The sequence below is a fragment of the Barbus barbus genome (assembly GCF_936440315.1).
Source record: "Barbus barbus genome assembly, chromosome: 28".
NCBI lineage: Eukaryota > Metazoa > Chordata > Actinopteri > Cypriniformes > Cyprinidae > Barbus > Barbus barbus.
Window position 1 is genome coordinate 8,499,215 of NC_136756.1, and position 14,069 is coordinate 8,513,283.

The 14,069-nt window shown below is 36.0% G+C and overlaps 1 protein-coding gene across 1 annotated transcript in view; it reads left to right on the forward strand.

Moving 5' to 3' along the window:
* Positions 1 to 5,565, forward strand: part of LOC306848722 (transcription factor 7-like 1-B) — a 55,186-nt gene extending 49,621 nt beyond the window's left edge. The window contains exons 9-13 of the mRNA XM_079383448.1: positions 1,077 to 1,217; positions 1,506 to 1,665; positions 2,094 to 2,201; positions 3,255 to 3,306; positions 4,683 to 5,565. Coding sequence (XP_079239574.1) covers positions 1,077 to 1,217; positions 1,506 to 1,665; positions 2,094 to 2,201; positions 3,255 to 3,306; positions 4,683 to 5,134 — 913 coding nt within the window. The 3' untranslated portion in view covers positions 5,135 to 5,565. The remainder of the gene's footprint in view (positions 1 to 1,076; positions 1,218 to 1,505; positions 1,666 to 2,093; positions 2,202 to 3,254; positions 3,307 to 4,682) is intronic.
* The last annotated feature ends 8,504 nt before the right edge of the window (positions 5,566 to 14,069 follow it).

The following is a 14,069-nucleotide window of genomic DNA, read 5'->3' on the forward strand; positions in this document are numbered from 1 at the left end:
GCCTCAGTAGAAGCTCTAGGTGCTGGGATCAGAACCGTGTCCCATTCAGCTGTTGTAGGAAGTGGTTTCCTTGGAATTTGGTCTGGAGTGTTATGCTTTTTGCGTTACCACAGCAATCCCATACTTCACCTGTAACAGGAGCGGATAAAAGAGCTTTTCAGCTGGTACTTTATTTGGACTGAATATAACACATGAATAGAAACAGGAGTGTGCCTTAGTCTAGACACAGCATAGTTCACCCAAAAATGAAAATTCTGTCATTTACTTACCCTCAGGTTGTTCCAAATCTGTATGAGTTTCCTTCGTCTGCTAAAAACAGAAGAAATATTTTGAACAATGTTGGTAACCAAACAGTTTCTGGTCTAGACTTCCATAGTATTAGTTTCTATATTATAAAAATCAATGGGTACCAGTGACTGTTCAGTTACCAACATTCAACAAAATATCTTATTTTATGTGCTACATAAAAAAGAAACTTATACAGGTTGAGGGTGAGAAAAATAACTCATTTTTGGTCTTCTTAAAGACCTATCGTTGAATTTTAAGTATTATTATGGGATGTTTGAGTCATAGTAATTCTGTCATTAATTACTCACCCCCATGTCGTTCCAAACCCATAAGACCTTCATTCATCTTCAAATTAAGATATTTTTGAAATCCGAGAGCTTTCTGATCCTCCATAGATGGCAATGTAACTGAAGGCCCAGAAAGGTAGTAAGGACATTAAAATAGTCATCAGTGGTTCAACTGTGCAAAGAAAACAAAAATAACGGCTTAATTCTACTATTTTTTTCTCTTACGTGTCAGTCTTTGACTTGTGTCTGACGTGTGACAGAATTACATTTTTGGATGAACTGTCCCTTTAAGGGTTAAAGATCAAAGTGTGCAAGGTGAGCAGGTGTGTAAATGTACTCAGAGCAATGATTTAGTGGTTTGCACATGTTTAGCCTTGGTGCTCATGTGGGAAATACAGATTCAAGTTTAGCAAAGTCCAAAATCCTGTTTGGAGGGTGCAGATGTGCTTTCCTTTGTTTCAGAATACAGTAATGCTTATTTGCCACTTTCTTTCTTTGCAGTTTGGTGTCCAGTCGCTTTTCTCCTCATATCGTTCCTCATCATCCTCACGGCCTTCATCAGACAGGCATCCCTCACCCAGCCATCGTCTCGCCGGCTATTAAACAAGAGCCCAATGGAGAACTCAGCCCAGCGGCTAATACGTAAGCACACTCATACAACACGCTTCCCTTTTGCTTATAACTGACAAGCACCCTTTTTTTATTACTAACGGCTAACAGCATTTGCTTCACACCCTCACCTCCAAATGACTCGGTGATATTTTGGAGAAGATATGTTTATCACGGTTTTGTCTACCAGCTTGCCACCATTATACATACACTCCTCCATATCCGTTTTTCTCACTGTCACTCCTTCACGCGCACACACACACACACACACACACACACATCCTGTACAAAGGCTGACCCACCTGTCGTGTGTGTTTGCAGAAAGTCTCCAGTCCCGACTAAGAAGGAGGAGGACAAGAAACCTCACATAAAGAAGCCCCTAAATGCCTTCATGCTCTATATGAAAGAGATGAGGGCTAAAGTGGTGGCCGAGTGCACACTGAAAGAAAGTGCCGCCATCAACCAGATCCTCGGCCGCAGGGTGAGTAAACCGTTTAGTCCTCATATGAACACCCATATTGAATAAGTGGTCAGAAACAAATGCTGGGGTAAATGTGATCCAAACATACATTTGTTGTGTAAATGCTAATGTGTCCCACAACATCAACACATCGCCTACTCGCCTGTAAATCGACCGTTCATTATTTCATAAATGTGTATGTATATATATAAATATTAGTTTTTACTGCATTTTTGATCAAATAAATGCAGCTTTGGTGAGCATAAAGACGTACAAAAATGAAAATATCTTTGAACATTAGTGTGTAACTATTTTTGCACGTTTGTTGCATGTACACACAACGCATGGATGTGTGGTCACACTGGTACGGGTGTTGTGTTAATGGCGTGTGTGTGTGCAGTATAAGTGTTTTTTTGGCCTTTGGCTTACTGTGGTGTTTGTGTTTACAGTGGCATTCTCTATCACGAGAGGAACAGGCCAAATACTACGATCTGGCCAGGAAAGAGAGGCAGCTGCACTCTCAACTCTACCCTGGCTGGTCTGCGCGAGATAACTATGTGAGTCAGACAGTTTCAGCACACGTGCTCTCATTTGTATGCTGTCAAACGCTACTTTCCATCAATACGGTACAGTTGGGTTTCACTTGCTGTTCTTGTAAAGCAGTAGAGACACAAATCCCATGATTTTTTAAATAATGTGTAATACATCAAAAATCTGTACAACATCACCATTATTGGTCTTACAGATCTTCTTAAATCAATTATGCATCATAATCTGTTGTATACGGATCCTTGTAGAAAAAAAAATGTAATTAAAAAAAGAAAAGAAACATCAAACAAATATTCTTTTGATTTTTGGGAAATGTAAGTTTATCAGTAATAACTAATAAACATTCTGTCCTAAACTACCTAGCCTTAGTGTATTTATAACCAGTGTTTTAGTATTGTTTTTTATTTACGATTAAATTTAGATTTTAAATGTTAAGAAATTGTTGTTTTAGTAATTGTTTTGATTTGTAATTGTTGTAATTTTTATTAGATTTTTTAAAACCTCTATATAGTTTATTCATTTTTATTTCAGCTTTTAGTTATTTTAGTACTAAATTAGATTTGAAACGGTGACTTATTGTTTATTTTATTTCAAGTAACACAATTTTGTATGGTTTTAGTTTTAATTCACAATAATTAGAATGCTGACCCTGTTACTCTGTTTTTCTTGGATGATAAATGGTCTATGTTTTGTTATTGTTATATTATAACTTAGTCTAGTTAATTTGGATGGTTATTTCATGTTTTTTACTAGAATGAAAACACAGAGTGACTGGCATTTAGTCACAAACCTAATAGAAAAGGAACAAACTAATATTAATTTTAACCACCTGAGGTTGACATCTTCACTACCTCTATTCACTAATCATTTGTTAAAGAATATTAGGCCTAATTTTAAACCCTATTCATGGAAAGTGCCGAATATTCTTTATATTATATAACTGCACTTTGATGCTTTTGTCCATTCTGTATTATTATTTTACTTCATTCTGTATTTATCGCTCTAACTCTATTTCCATCTCTCTCGCCCTCTGTTTCTCTTTCTGTATTTTTTCTATTCAGGGCAAGCGGAAGAAGAGGAAGAGAGATAATAAGACAGACTCAACACCAGAGGGTGAGGACACACGCACACACACACAGCACAGCCTTTTCTCTCTCGCCTTGTCCATTTCTAACCGCGCTCTCTCCTCCTTGCTAACATGCAGCTTATGAGGTCCAGTGCTAGCACAGGCAGGTACAGTATGTCTGCAGGCTTAGGGGCTGTTCACACAGGATACGCTCTTTTTTCTTCTGTTGTTTAATCATTGATTTACATACACATGCAACAAATGGACGTCTTTGGCAGTTGCACCACGTCTTGCTGTATTTTCATCATCTTGCGCCATTAGCAATGAGAGGCCATGTGAATCAGTGTCTGTTTAAAACAGTGGACCAATCTGATGAATGTGGGAGTGAGATGTAAGCATGCATTGCTAAGTGTTCATTGTGACGGGTGTATGTTAGTGTGCCTTCTGTAGTGCCCGTTTAGCTGTTTTTAAAGCAAGAGTGTCCTCTTAGACAGCCAGTGTCAGAACTGTAGAAGTCAGCCCACTCTTCATTGTGATCTCATCCACGACTACGTCCACCATTTGAGTACCGTGACATCAATAAACGCCATTTCCATTTTGTGTTGAGTATTGTATGGGTGAATCTCATTAAAGCTGCAAAGAAGAACATGTCTAGGTCATATTTCACCCCAAAATCAAATATTTTGCATAAGGATAATGAAGCAACATGACAATTAAGTACATTTTCCACCAGATTCTTATTAATGTAATGCAAACCGCTCAAAAGAAAAAAAATAATCTTCTGCCGAAACTGTGCAGATACCCTCATGTCATAATTATTATAACACAAACCAAATTTGGTTAAAATACGCTTAAGCAGGATACAGGAGATGTAGCCTCACGTCCATTTTGGCGTGTTCTTCGTCAATTTTGTTTGTGTGTTATTCAAAAACACTTTGACTAATCAACTTGAATTCCATAAAATTGTTTTTTAAATTCAGCTAAGAGGTCACGCCTTGACATATCAATCTTTTCTTCAGATTCAGGTTTACCAAACTTGAACTTTAGAACGTAGCGAATTGCGAAACGTCTTTTGCGTGAACTTGCGTTTCCAGTCTTTAGCATTAAAGTGTATGAATAGAAGTCAATGGAGTGAAATGTGTGTAGTGTGATCGTCTCTTAAAATATTCAGATGCATTGCACCAATGAGAATTTGGTGGGAAAATGTGCTTAATTGTCCCGAAAATATCTCTGGATCTAAAAAGACTTTAAAAAACATTTCTTGATTTGTGATGAATTTTTTAAAATTGCAGTTGAGGTTTCTGTAAGTGTATCATGACCTCCCTGTTTCTGGGTAAATTTGGTCTCATCTCTGCGGTTGTTTAAACTCTGAACGGTTAGAAATTCTTGCCATTCATATTGCGTGATTTCCGTCCTCTTTCAGATTTCTCTGTACGGAATAAGAAGCCGTGTGTGCAGTACCTCCCTCAGGAGAAGATGATTGACAGCCCGGCCTCCTCTCACGGCAGCATGCTGGACTCTCCAGCCACACCCTCGGCAGCCCTGGCCTCGCCCGCCGCTCCCGCCCCTACTCACTCTGAGCAGGCCCAGCCGCTGTCACTCACCACCAAACCCGACCGCCACCATCACTTCCCTCTGCTCTCCAAACCCTCCTCCTCATCATCATCCTCCTCTTCAACATCCTCCTCCTCCCAGCCAACCAGCGCCTCAGGCAGACAGTCAACTCCGCCTCTTCTGTCTCGGCCACTCCCCTTGGCTTCCCTGCATGCCTCGCTCCTGTCTCCGCCCTCCCCGTTCCATCAGGCCGCTCTTCACTCCCATCATGCTTTGTTCCAGTCCCAGCCGCTCTCTTTGGTAACCAAATCAGCTGACTGACTCTTCAAAAGCAATTCTCTCTTAATGTCTTTTACATAATGCTGTATATTGCTTTTTACCGTTTGGAGAAATAGATGTCAGGTTAACTTTTTTGATAAGTGAAAAGGAAATAAATATTATTGGTCAATATTTGATCATCTGCTTTTCTGTGTCTGTATAAAACAATGTATTTTTTGTAATGTCTAATTTGGAACTGGTTTCTTATTTGATGCATTTATTCAGTGAACTTGTATAAATACATGTATTAAAAACTACTTTTAAAAGACAAGAAGGAACAAAAAACTTTAAGCTTGCCTGTAATTAATGGTAGTTTTGGAGTTTAATTCATAGTACTGGCAATTTATTAGACCTCTTTGCAATGACCCCCTCTACCCCAGTTTTGAAGTGTGTGAACTTGATAAATAAAACTTGTAAATGGTTTCTAAAAATGGAGGTTATTGTCGTCGTCGTCGTCGTCTTCAAATGTATTTATTTATTGAATGGGTCTTGTCCTTTTCTTTTTTCTTTAAGTTGTCCAGCCATAAATAAGTCATGGGAATGAAATCTTAAAATGTTTTTATTCTATCAATAAATATTAAATCAAATAAAATATTAAAAAATGTAGCCTGAATTTAGCTATCAATTAGTAAGGGTGAGTTAGTTTGAGATCAAATGTTGATGTATGATAAAACATTTATTTCCCATAAATGAAATAAAAATACACAAGCCTTAAAATGTTAGGTTTTTTAAAATGTTTTTGAAATGCATTGCTTCTGCTCACCATCGAATATTTGATAAAAAAATATATATATACAGTATTATATTGTGAAATATTACAATTTAAAATAACTTTTCTATTGAAATATTCTTGATGTAATTTATTCCAGCATTACTCCAGTCTTTAGTGTCACACGATCCTTCAGAAATCATTCTAATATGCTGATTTGATGCTCAGGAAACATTTATTATGATCAATCTTGAAACAGTTTTAATATTTTTGTGAAAACCGCAATGCATCTATTTTTCCAGGATTCTTTGATTAATGGAACATTCAAAACCGCAGCATTTTTAAAGTGATAAATCTCTTTATAGATTGACTTTTATTTTCATGTCTTCTCACCCTATTAATCACGGTCACTTTTGTTGTAACAATAACAGTTGCATGCCAAATGTGGGAGACTGCTCAATATTATGTTTTGGTAATTAAACTGATAAAATACAACTTGCTGAATGTCATGTGTTACGACTTTTTAGTTTATTAGATAAAAGTGCATATAATATTTCACGACAAAAAAAAATGTGATTAGTTCTAATAGGATTCAATTCTAACAAATCAATGGCACCGTATTCGTGGGAAACGCCACAATGTTACCTCAAAATGCAGGGATTTTGTAATACTCCTCTAAAAACGTCATCTAGAGCACAAAATGATAGCATAATAATCTTCTCGAGAAACCCTGCTGATATAAGAGGAATTAGAGTTAAATCTTTAATAGGTGGAATTTAGGCAAACCGCACTGGAAAATAAACAGATGAGCCAGAGCAACAAAAATTCCTGCCAAAAATAAACACGGGTTTAAAAAAAAATAATAGACATCTGTTCCTTCCTGGAATGCAAAGTCCCAAAACAACGACAAAAAGCAGGTCAAACCCGACTTTCTCGCGTTGCGTCTTTATTTGTGGCTTGGCGAGCCGCTGCTGGAGCTGTAATTACGCGCGCGGTAATAGGATGGAGCTCCAGGGAGCTCATTAGGCTTTTCAATTAGTGAAAAATACACAAGGTAGAGTCCTCTGCTTTTTAGGGACTTTAGAAACGGGCAGGGATGCCAAGAACGGTCCCTTTCACTTCCCCCTCAGCTGGGAAACAGGGCGGAGGTGTTCCTGAGGGAATCCGACTCGTATCTGTGCGGTGAGACCCCTATCACACTTAAATCAAGGAATCCCGCTCATAAACTTTACATTTCACCAAACCCGAGGCCTCAGAGTCAGTCGGGGCGATGATGCTCAAATATTCACAATAACCACGCAACCAGAGCCGTATGCAGGGCTTTATAAATACCGACAATTGAGCTTGCTTACGAGTTGCATTACACCAATACATTTTCAGTTTAAAATTGAGAAATTAGATTACAGTAATTTGCATACCTTATTATTTCAGTCGATATTTGAACGCTTTCTCGTAAAACAGCTGTCAAATAGCCTTCTCTCAGTAGCCTCAGTGAACCAGGGGTGCCAGGTTTGCATAACAGAATTAGAACAATAGTAGTCAAAAGTGGCCATATCCCAAATATCAAAACTCCAAATATATTTCCATACTTAAATATTTTACAGGCACATTGAAATTGTAGTGATCATAAACACAGCTCAAAGACTACTAGTATCCTAGCCCTCCTAGGCAAAACGTAGGCTAGCATCTTCCGCAATTTTATCATTAGTGGAATATAAAATATTTCAATACAAGCATTTCAGTCAAATATAATTTATGTGCAATATGTCCAAACCTGTAACCAGCAGGGAGCAGTCAACCTGAAGCAGCACAAAACTGGGGACTTGGCAACCCTGCTGTGAACAGTCTGTTTACTTTGATTTGATTGGTCATAGCAATCATTATCTCATCTCCAATTTTGAGTTTACATCTTGCAATTCAGTTTTTTTCTGCCACAGAATAAAAAAAAATTAAGGTAATTGCAATTTATTTTTTAATTACCAAGTTCTGACTTTTCTCTCGGAATTGTGAGCTTATACTGTATATATACAATTTGGTCTTTTTTTTTATTTAATCTTTTTTTACAATTTTAATATTTTCCTCAGAATTCTGAGTTTTTATCTCACAATTCAGACTTTTTTCCAATTTTATTTATTTTTTTCCACCACAGAATTTTTTTTAAAACGCAATTGCGACTTTTTATCTCACAGTTTGGTCTTTTTATTCTCAGAATTCTGAGTGTACATCTCACAGTTTTGTCTTGCAGAATTGCAATTGAGATACGTAATACCTATATCTCACAATTCTGACTTTTTTCTCAAAGAGTTTATATCTTGCAATTATATTTTTCCACCACAGAATAAAAAACAAAAAAGATAATTACGAATTTTGACTTTTGAGTTTTTATCTCACAATTATGATGTTTTTTTCTCATAATTGTGAGATAAAAAGATTTTTCTTTTTTTTATCCTGTAGTGGAAACAAGCCTCCATACCTTGCAGCACCAAATTAGACTTAATATTATGCAGTTATTTCACAATTTTGATTATACAAACCTTGGGGGATAAACGAGACCTCAATGGCAGGTACAGCCATGCTCCCATGAACGTATCTGTGTGTGTTCACTGGATGAATAATATTGAGCTGCAATAATGTGCCATAACAAGATTCAGACTCACTCCATGCAGAGCTGTGAACGACGCGCCTCACACTGCCAGCAACAGCCAATCAAGTCAAGTTTGAGGAAACGCAACACATCATTATCACTAATTGCTTAATGATGTCTTACAGTGTGTGCTGGTTCCCATATGATTCAACTATGAGCGGTTTTAACAGCATACGGTTGCGCTGCCCCCTCGGTCAGATGTATCATGTGACACGCCGTGTGTGTGTGTGTGTGTGTGTGTGTGTGTGTGCGCGAGCATGCAGACAGACAGGTTGACACACGTTGAGTGCTCATTTCCCTCTCTGCCCTCAGGTGAGGTACAGACCTGTCAGTCACACACACACACATGCACACAAAAGCTTATATTTTATTTTGCTTGGCAGTCATTAGAGAAGCGAGAAATATGGCTTGCATCATCCTGGGCCCTGCAATGCTCTCTGGGGCCCTGTGTCTCTGTGTACCCATAGCCCTAGACCCATCAACCAAATTAAAGGTAATGAGTTGTCAGACAACAGAGAAAGCCTTGCTCCTTAAGGCTGGGACTCTGATGCGCTGGCCTATTCTCCATACGCCCACCAACACACACACACACACACACACACAGAGTGCTCACATGCGACCCACAGCGAGCCAGGCTGAGTGACTTTAATATGACTTCCCTGTTAGAGAGATTGGCTGGAGAAAGATATCTGTGATTATTCTCCCAAGCTTGTTTTCTCCAAGTCAATTCTTGGAAAAGTGCTTGTTAACTCCAGTGGAGTTGCAGGCACAGCACAATTTTGTGTTTACCTGATGAGTTCAGACATTATTTAATTGTGTTGCATTTCGTTGCATTAGCATTTTATCTTGTGTCTTGAATACACCTTGCTGGTAAGCAGTAATGCTATTTGTGATTTTATAATTTAACTGCACATTTAATATTTTATTGAGCTTGTAATTATATATATATATATATATGTATGTATGTATATATAATTATTTATTTAATTCTAAAATCATATTTAAATTATGTAATTATAATTAAATATATAAATCTGTTTAATATTGTATTATAAAATGTTTAAAAATGTAAACCTCCAAAAAATGTATTAAAAATATTCTAATTTAAAAAGATGTATAATAATATATTTGTTTAAATGTAAAATTCCATTAAATTTAATGATATATAATATATAATTATATTGTATTCTGAAATGTTTAAAAGTGTAACTCCCAAAAATGTATTAAAAATATTCTAATTTAAATAGATGTATAATAATATATAATGTTTAAATCTAAAATTCTATTCAATTTAAATTATATATAAATCATATATAATTACAATTAAATATATAAATTTATTTAATTATTAAATAAAAATATTCTAGTTTAGAAGTGTAAACCAAAATATTTAATTAGAAAAAAAAAATATATATATATATACATATATATATATATATATATATTCAGGTAATCAGAGCCTTACTGATATTTAATACTAGAAAGTATGATGCTTAGTAATTACTGAGTAACTTTACCATTCAAAAGTTTTGGGTTGGTAATTTAAAAAAAAAAGAATAATATATATAATTTTATACACTATTTTCATGTATTTTTAATTTATTCTTATGATGCAAAATTATTCTTATGATGCATGAATTTTCATTATTTCAGTCTTCAGTGTCACATGATCCTTCAGAAATCATTCTAATATGCTGATTTGCTGCTCAAGAAACATTTATTATTATTATCAATGTTGAAAACAGTTGTACTGCTTCATATTTCTGTGAAAACCGTTATGCACTATTTGATGAATAGAAAAGTACTGACTCCAAATATTTGCATGATAGTGTACATTACAAACACAATACGGCCAGCTTGTTGATTTAAATCTGTAATACAAGTGCTGTTATATGAAATATCAGCACGCTTGGAATGCGATATAATAACAGATTTTTCAAAATAGAATGTATACTACACACTTGTTTAACCTTTCTATTGCCAAATATTTTTGGTAAAAAGAATTGATTTTCTGTTGGTGTTTGTTAAAAATGTTGCGTTGTCTAACATTTAACCCCTCACACACCCTGTTCTTACTATGAACTCCTTCGTTTGAGGGAGCGTGTCTTTAATAATCAGATGCGGCCGGAAGGAGACAGCAGGAGACCTTCCCCTTTGAATGTGTGCATTGAACAAAGAAGTGTGCGCTGAACTCTCTCTCATAAGAGACATCTGTCTGCTCCTCACAAGGTCAGAATTAATACATGTTAATTCAGCTCATTAGAGCACACTGGCCCCTGGCCAAGCGGCTGCCGGTGGGCCCGGCTTTGATCTTGAATTCGTGCCAGGTTCGGCCCTTTGATGTGTCTGAATCACTTGACATTGTGTTTACATTCCTCTACTCCGACAATCAATATTAAGACAAAAGAATACATAAATCAGCTTGAGTATAGCGCTTGAGTGCAATGCCAAATTAATAGACCGGCGGCCTGATTGTCAGCCTCTGAAAGAGGAGGAACAACGTCATCTTCGGTTTGCTGATTAACCAATCAGTCGATTCATATGTGGTTATTGCAGATGTATGAATCTGAGATGGATTTGCGATTGATGAAAACGGTTGTATTGTGCCACGACGGGAACTGAAGACCGAACATGAATAGTAGCCTTTCATGTCTTCAACAATAAGTTTCTATAAAGTGAGGCTGAAAACATGACTGAATGCTTGAACTTGATGATTCACAGAAACGGAGCGATGTCAAGTTGATGCAGAGTTTATATCTGTGACGGTCTTTCTTTAGACAGATCAGACAGAGCCGTGGTGTGGATTCAGAAGAGGCCTCCAAACACTCATTTTGTTTCTTTATATGAATAAAGTCAGCCAAAACTTTCAAATGTTACCAATTTTAGATAAATACATATTTGAGTTCATTCTCAGTGTTCACATATATGCTGCACACTTGTTGCTGCTTTACCGCTCATTTAAAAAAATACATAAAAATAATAACAAACTACTTTGCTTATATATAAGCTGAAGCCTTATAGATCACAAGAGAAATCCAGTCGAGTGTGTTCAAACATTGGACTGGTAGTGTATATGAACTATATGGGTGTAATAAGAATCCACATCAAATATCAATGTGATGGGGTTTCAGATTTTCACACAATTTATTGTAAGGCCTGTCTGTCAATGTTGATGTGTTAACACACAAAAAATCCATAAAAATAAAAATACAAATGCTATTTTTTTATAACACTGCCTTAGAACATTACATTACAGTGAAAAGCACTTTACAAATAAATCTGAATCACTGTCATTTTGGCATAATGTTATATTCTTTATTAATATTTAAAATTGTTTTTTTATTTTTAAGTAATTTAGTAAATTAAGTTATTTGGTTGTTTTGTCTTTTTTTTTATATATATGTCTGTATTTTTTCTATTTCAGTTTTAAGCTGAAATAGAATAAGTTTAAGTTTTTTATATTTTAATTTGAATTTAGTTAAAGTTTATTTTATTTTAAGCAACAAAAGTTTTTTTTATGGTTTTTGTATTAGTTTATTATTAGTTAATAATAACCCTGCTCTGGACTGAACTGAAAATGTTTATATGTGGGTTATTGCACAAAAAAATAATATTTTAATAATTCGGCTTTAATTCAGCATAGTGACAACATAAATATGTATTATGATATATCCTTACAAACAATGTAAAAAATAAATCCGTAAAATAACAGAAAAAGTACTGACAGCTCATTACACAGGACATTATCCATTAATTTTACGAACATTTTCATTAATTTGAAACACAAAGCAATACAGTAAAATTCAAAAAATACCTGTAAAAAATAAATTCCTTCAAATTCTACCCTATTTTTTTTTACAGATTTAATAATATGTAATAATAATAATAATAAATTTAATCTCTATAATATAAAATATAATATTTTACCCACACAGTACAAATGGATTTTTATAAATGAAAATATTGAGCTTCCTTTATTATTTTGGAAGGGGGTTCCTCATAAGTGGAAAATCATATTTGGGGCTCCTTGACCTTAAAATCCTTTCCATAAGCGGTTCCACCTGTAGGGAACTTCACAAAGGAGGAGGTCTCCTGCTGTCTCCCACTGGCCGCATCTAATTATCAAGACTCAGTCCTCCAAATGAAGGAGATCAGCACTTTTCCATAAGTTTGTAGATAACGGCAAAGTCTTTTGGACACTTACAGTACTGTTCCTGTTAATATTCATTGATTGTTTGATCAACACTCTCATTACATTTGGCAGCGTCTCAGCTGGCAGCTCCTCGTGAAGACAGGTATCACCTGGCCTCGCGCCCAAAACCGCCTCTTAATGTTTTATTTACGACCATTTGACCTTAAAGAAGGAAACGCAGATGAAGAATAAGAGGGATCGTTTTCAGTACTAAATGTCGGGTCTATAATTAGGCCTGGTGGAGTATTTGAGGCTGCGGGGGTTTTGTCTCCAGCTGAGGAGTAAAACATTTATTAACATTAACATGATTTGCATGTTGTGCAAGATCTTTGGTCGCCGTAACAAATTATTCATGGCAATCGTTAAGGTCATACAAGATAAAGATTAGGCCAATTGTTTCGCTGTAGAACATATTTACATGGGAAAGATAATCTCTCACACGTGGTCCATCAAAAAACAAAGGCGTTTTTTATTTAATGGGAGCCAGTTTTGCCAGAAAAGAAGTTATTTACTCACCCTCATGTTGTAACAAACCCGTATGGCTTTCAGTGTGGAGCACACAAAAAAAAATGTCAGGCAGAATGTTCATGCTGCGCTTTCCCACATAACGAAAGCAAAACATGAAAAATCTGCTAAATCTTCATGTTCCACAGAAGGCAGAGAGACATGCGGGTTTGAAACAGCATGAGGGTGAGCAAATGATGAGAGAAGTTTCATTTTGGCTGAGCTACTCCTTTAAGAACCCAGACAGAGGACTTGGAGAAACATAAAGCATCGAGTTTTGTTATTAAAATTAAAGAGGACATCTGCTGTGAAAGAGACACTAGAAAGCATTATAAATCTGCTGGACCGGTCTGCTTTCTCCGATTCTGTCGTCTTCTTCTTCTTCTTCTCAAGCCATATTTGTGAATTTGGCGTGAGTCTGGCCCTCGATCTGCTCATTCTAGATTCAGAGTCTGTTCTGTTCTCCTGGAGGAGGAGCTCCAGTCCGTCTCTAGAGAGTCCTGTCAATGCATGCTCTGAGATCTGAGCTGAACTTCAATCAGTCTTAAAAAACATTTCACTCTCTCTAACATTGTGTTCACTTTAGTGATGAATGAGAGTGTTAATTAAAATTAATTGACAGATCACATTCATAGTTCTTCATGCATTTGAAGTTTAGTACAGCCGAAATGAAAGGGGTTTATTTTTAAGAAACAGAGAAAGAGGAAAAGGGAGAGCTGCATTGGAAAAAAAGCTGAATTGGTAATGTAATTTAGACTGAATTACACATATTATCCAGCGAACAAAAGGCTTTTGACAAATGCATGGTCTTACACTGCCCTCTACGGTCCAGACTTACACCTCGTTTCTCAACTATATCCATTATTATTTATACATTATTATTAAATTA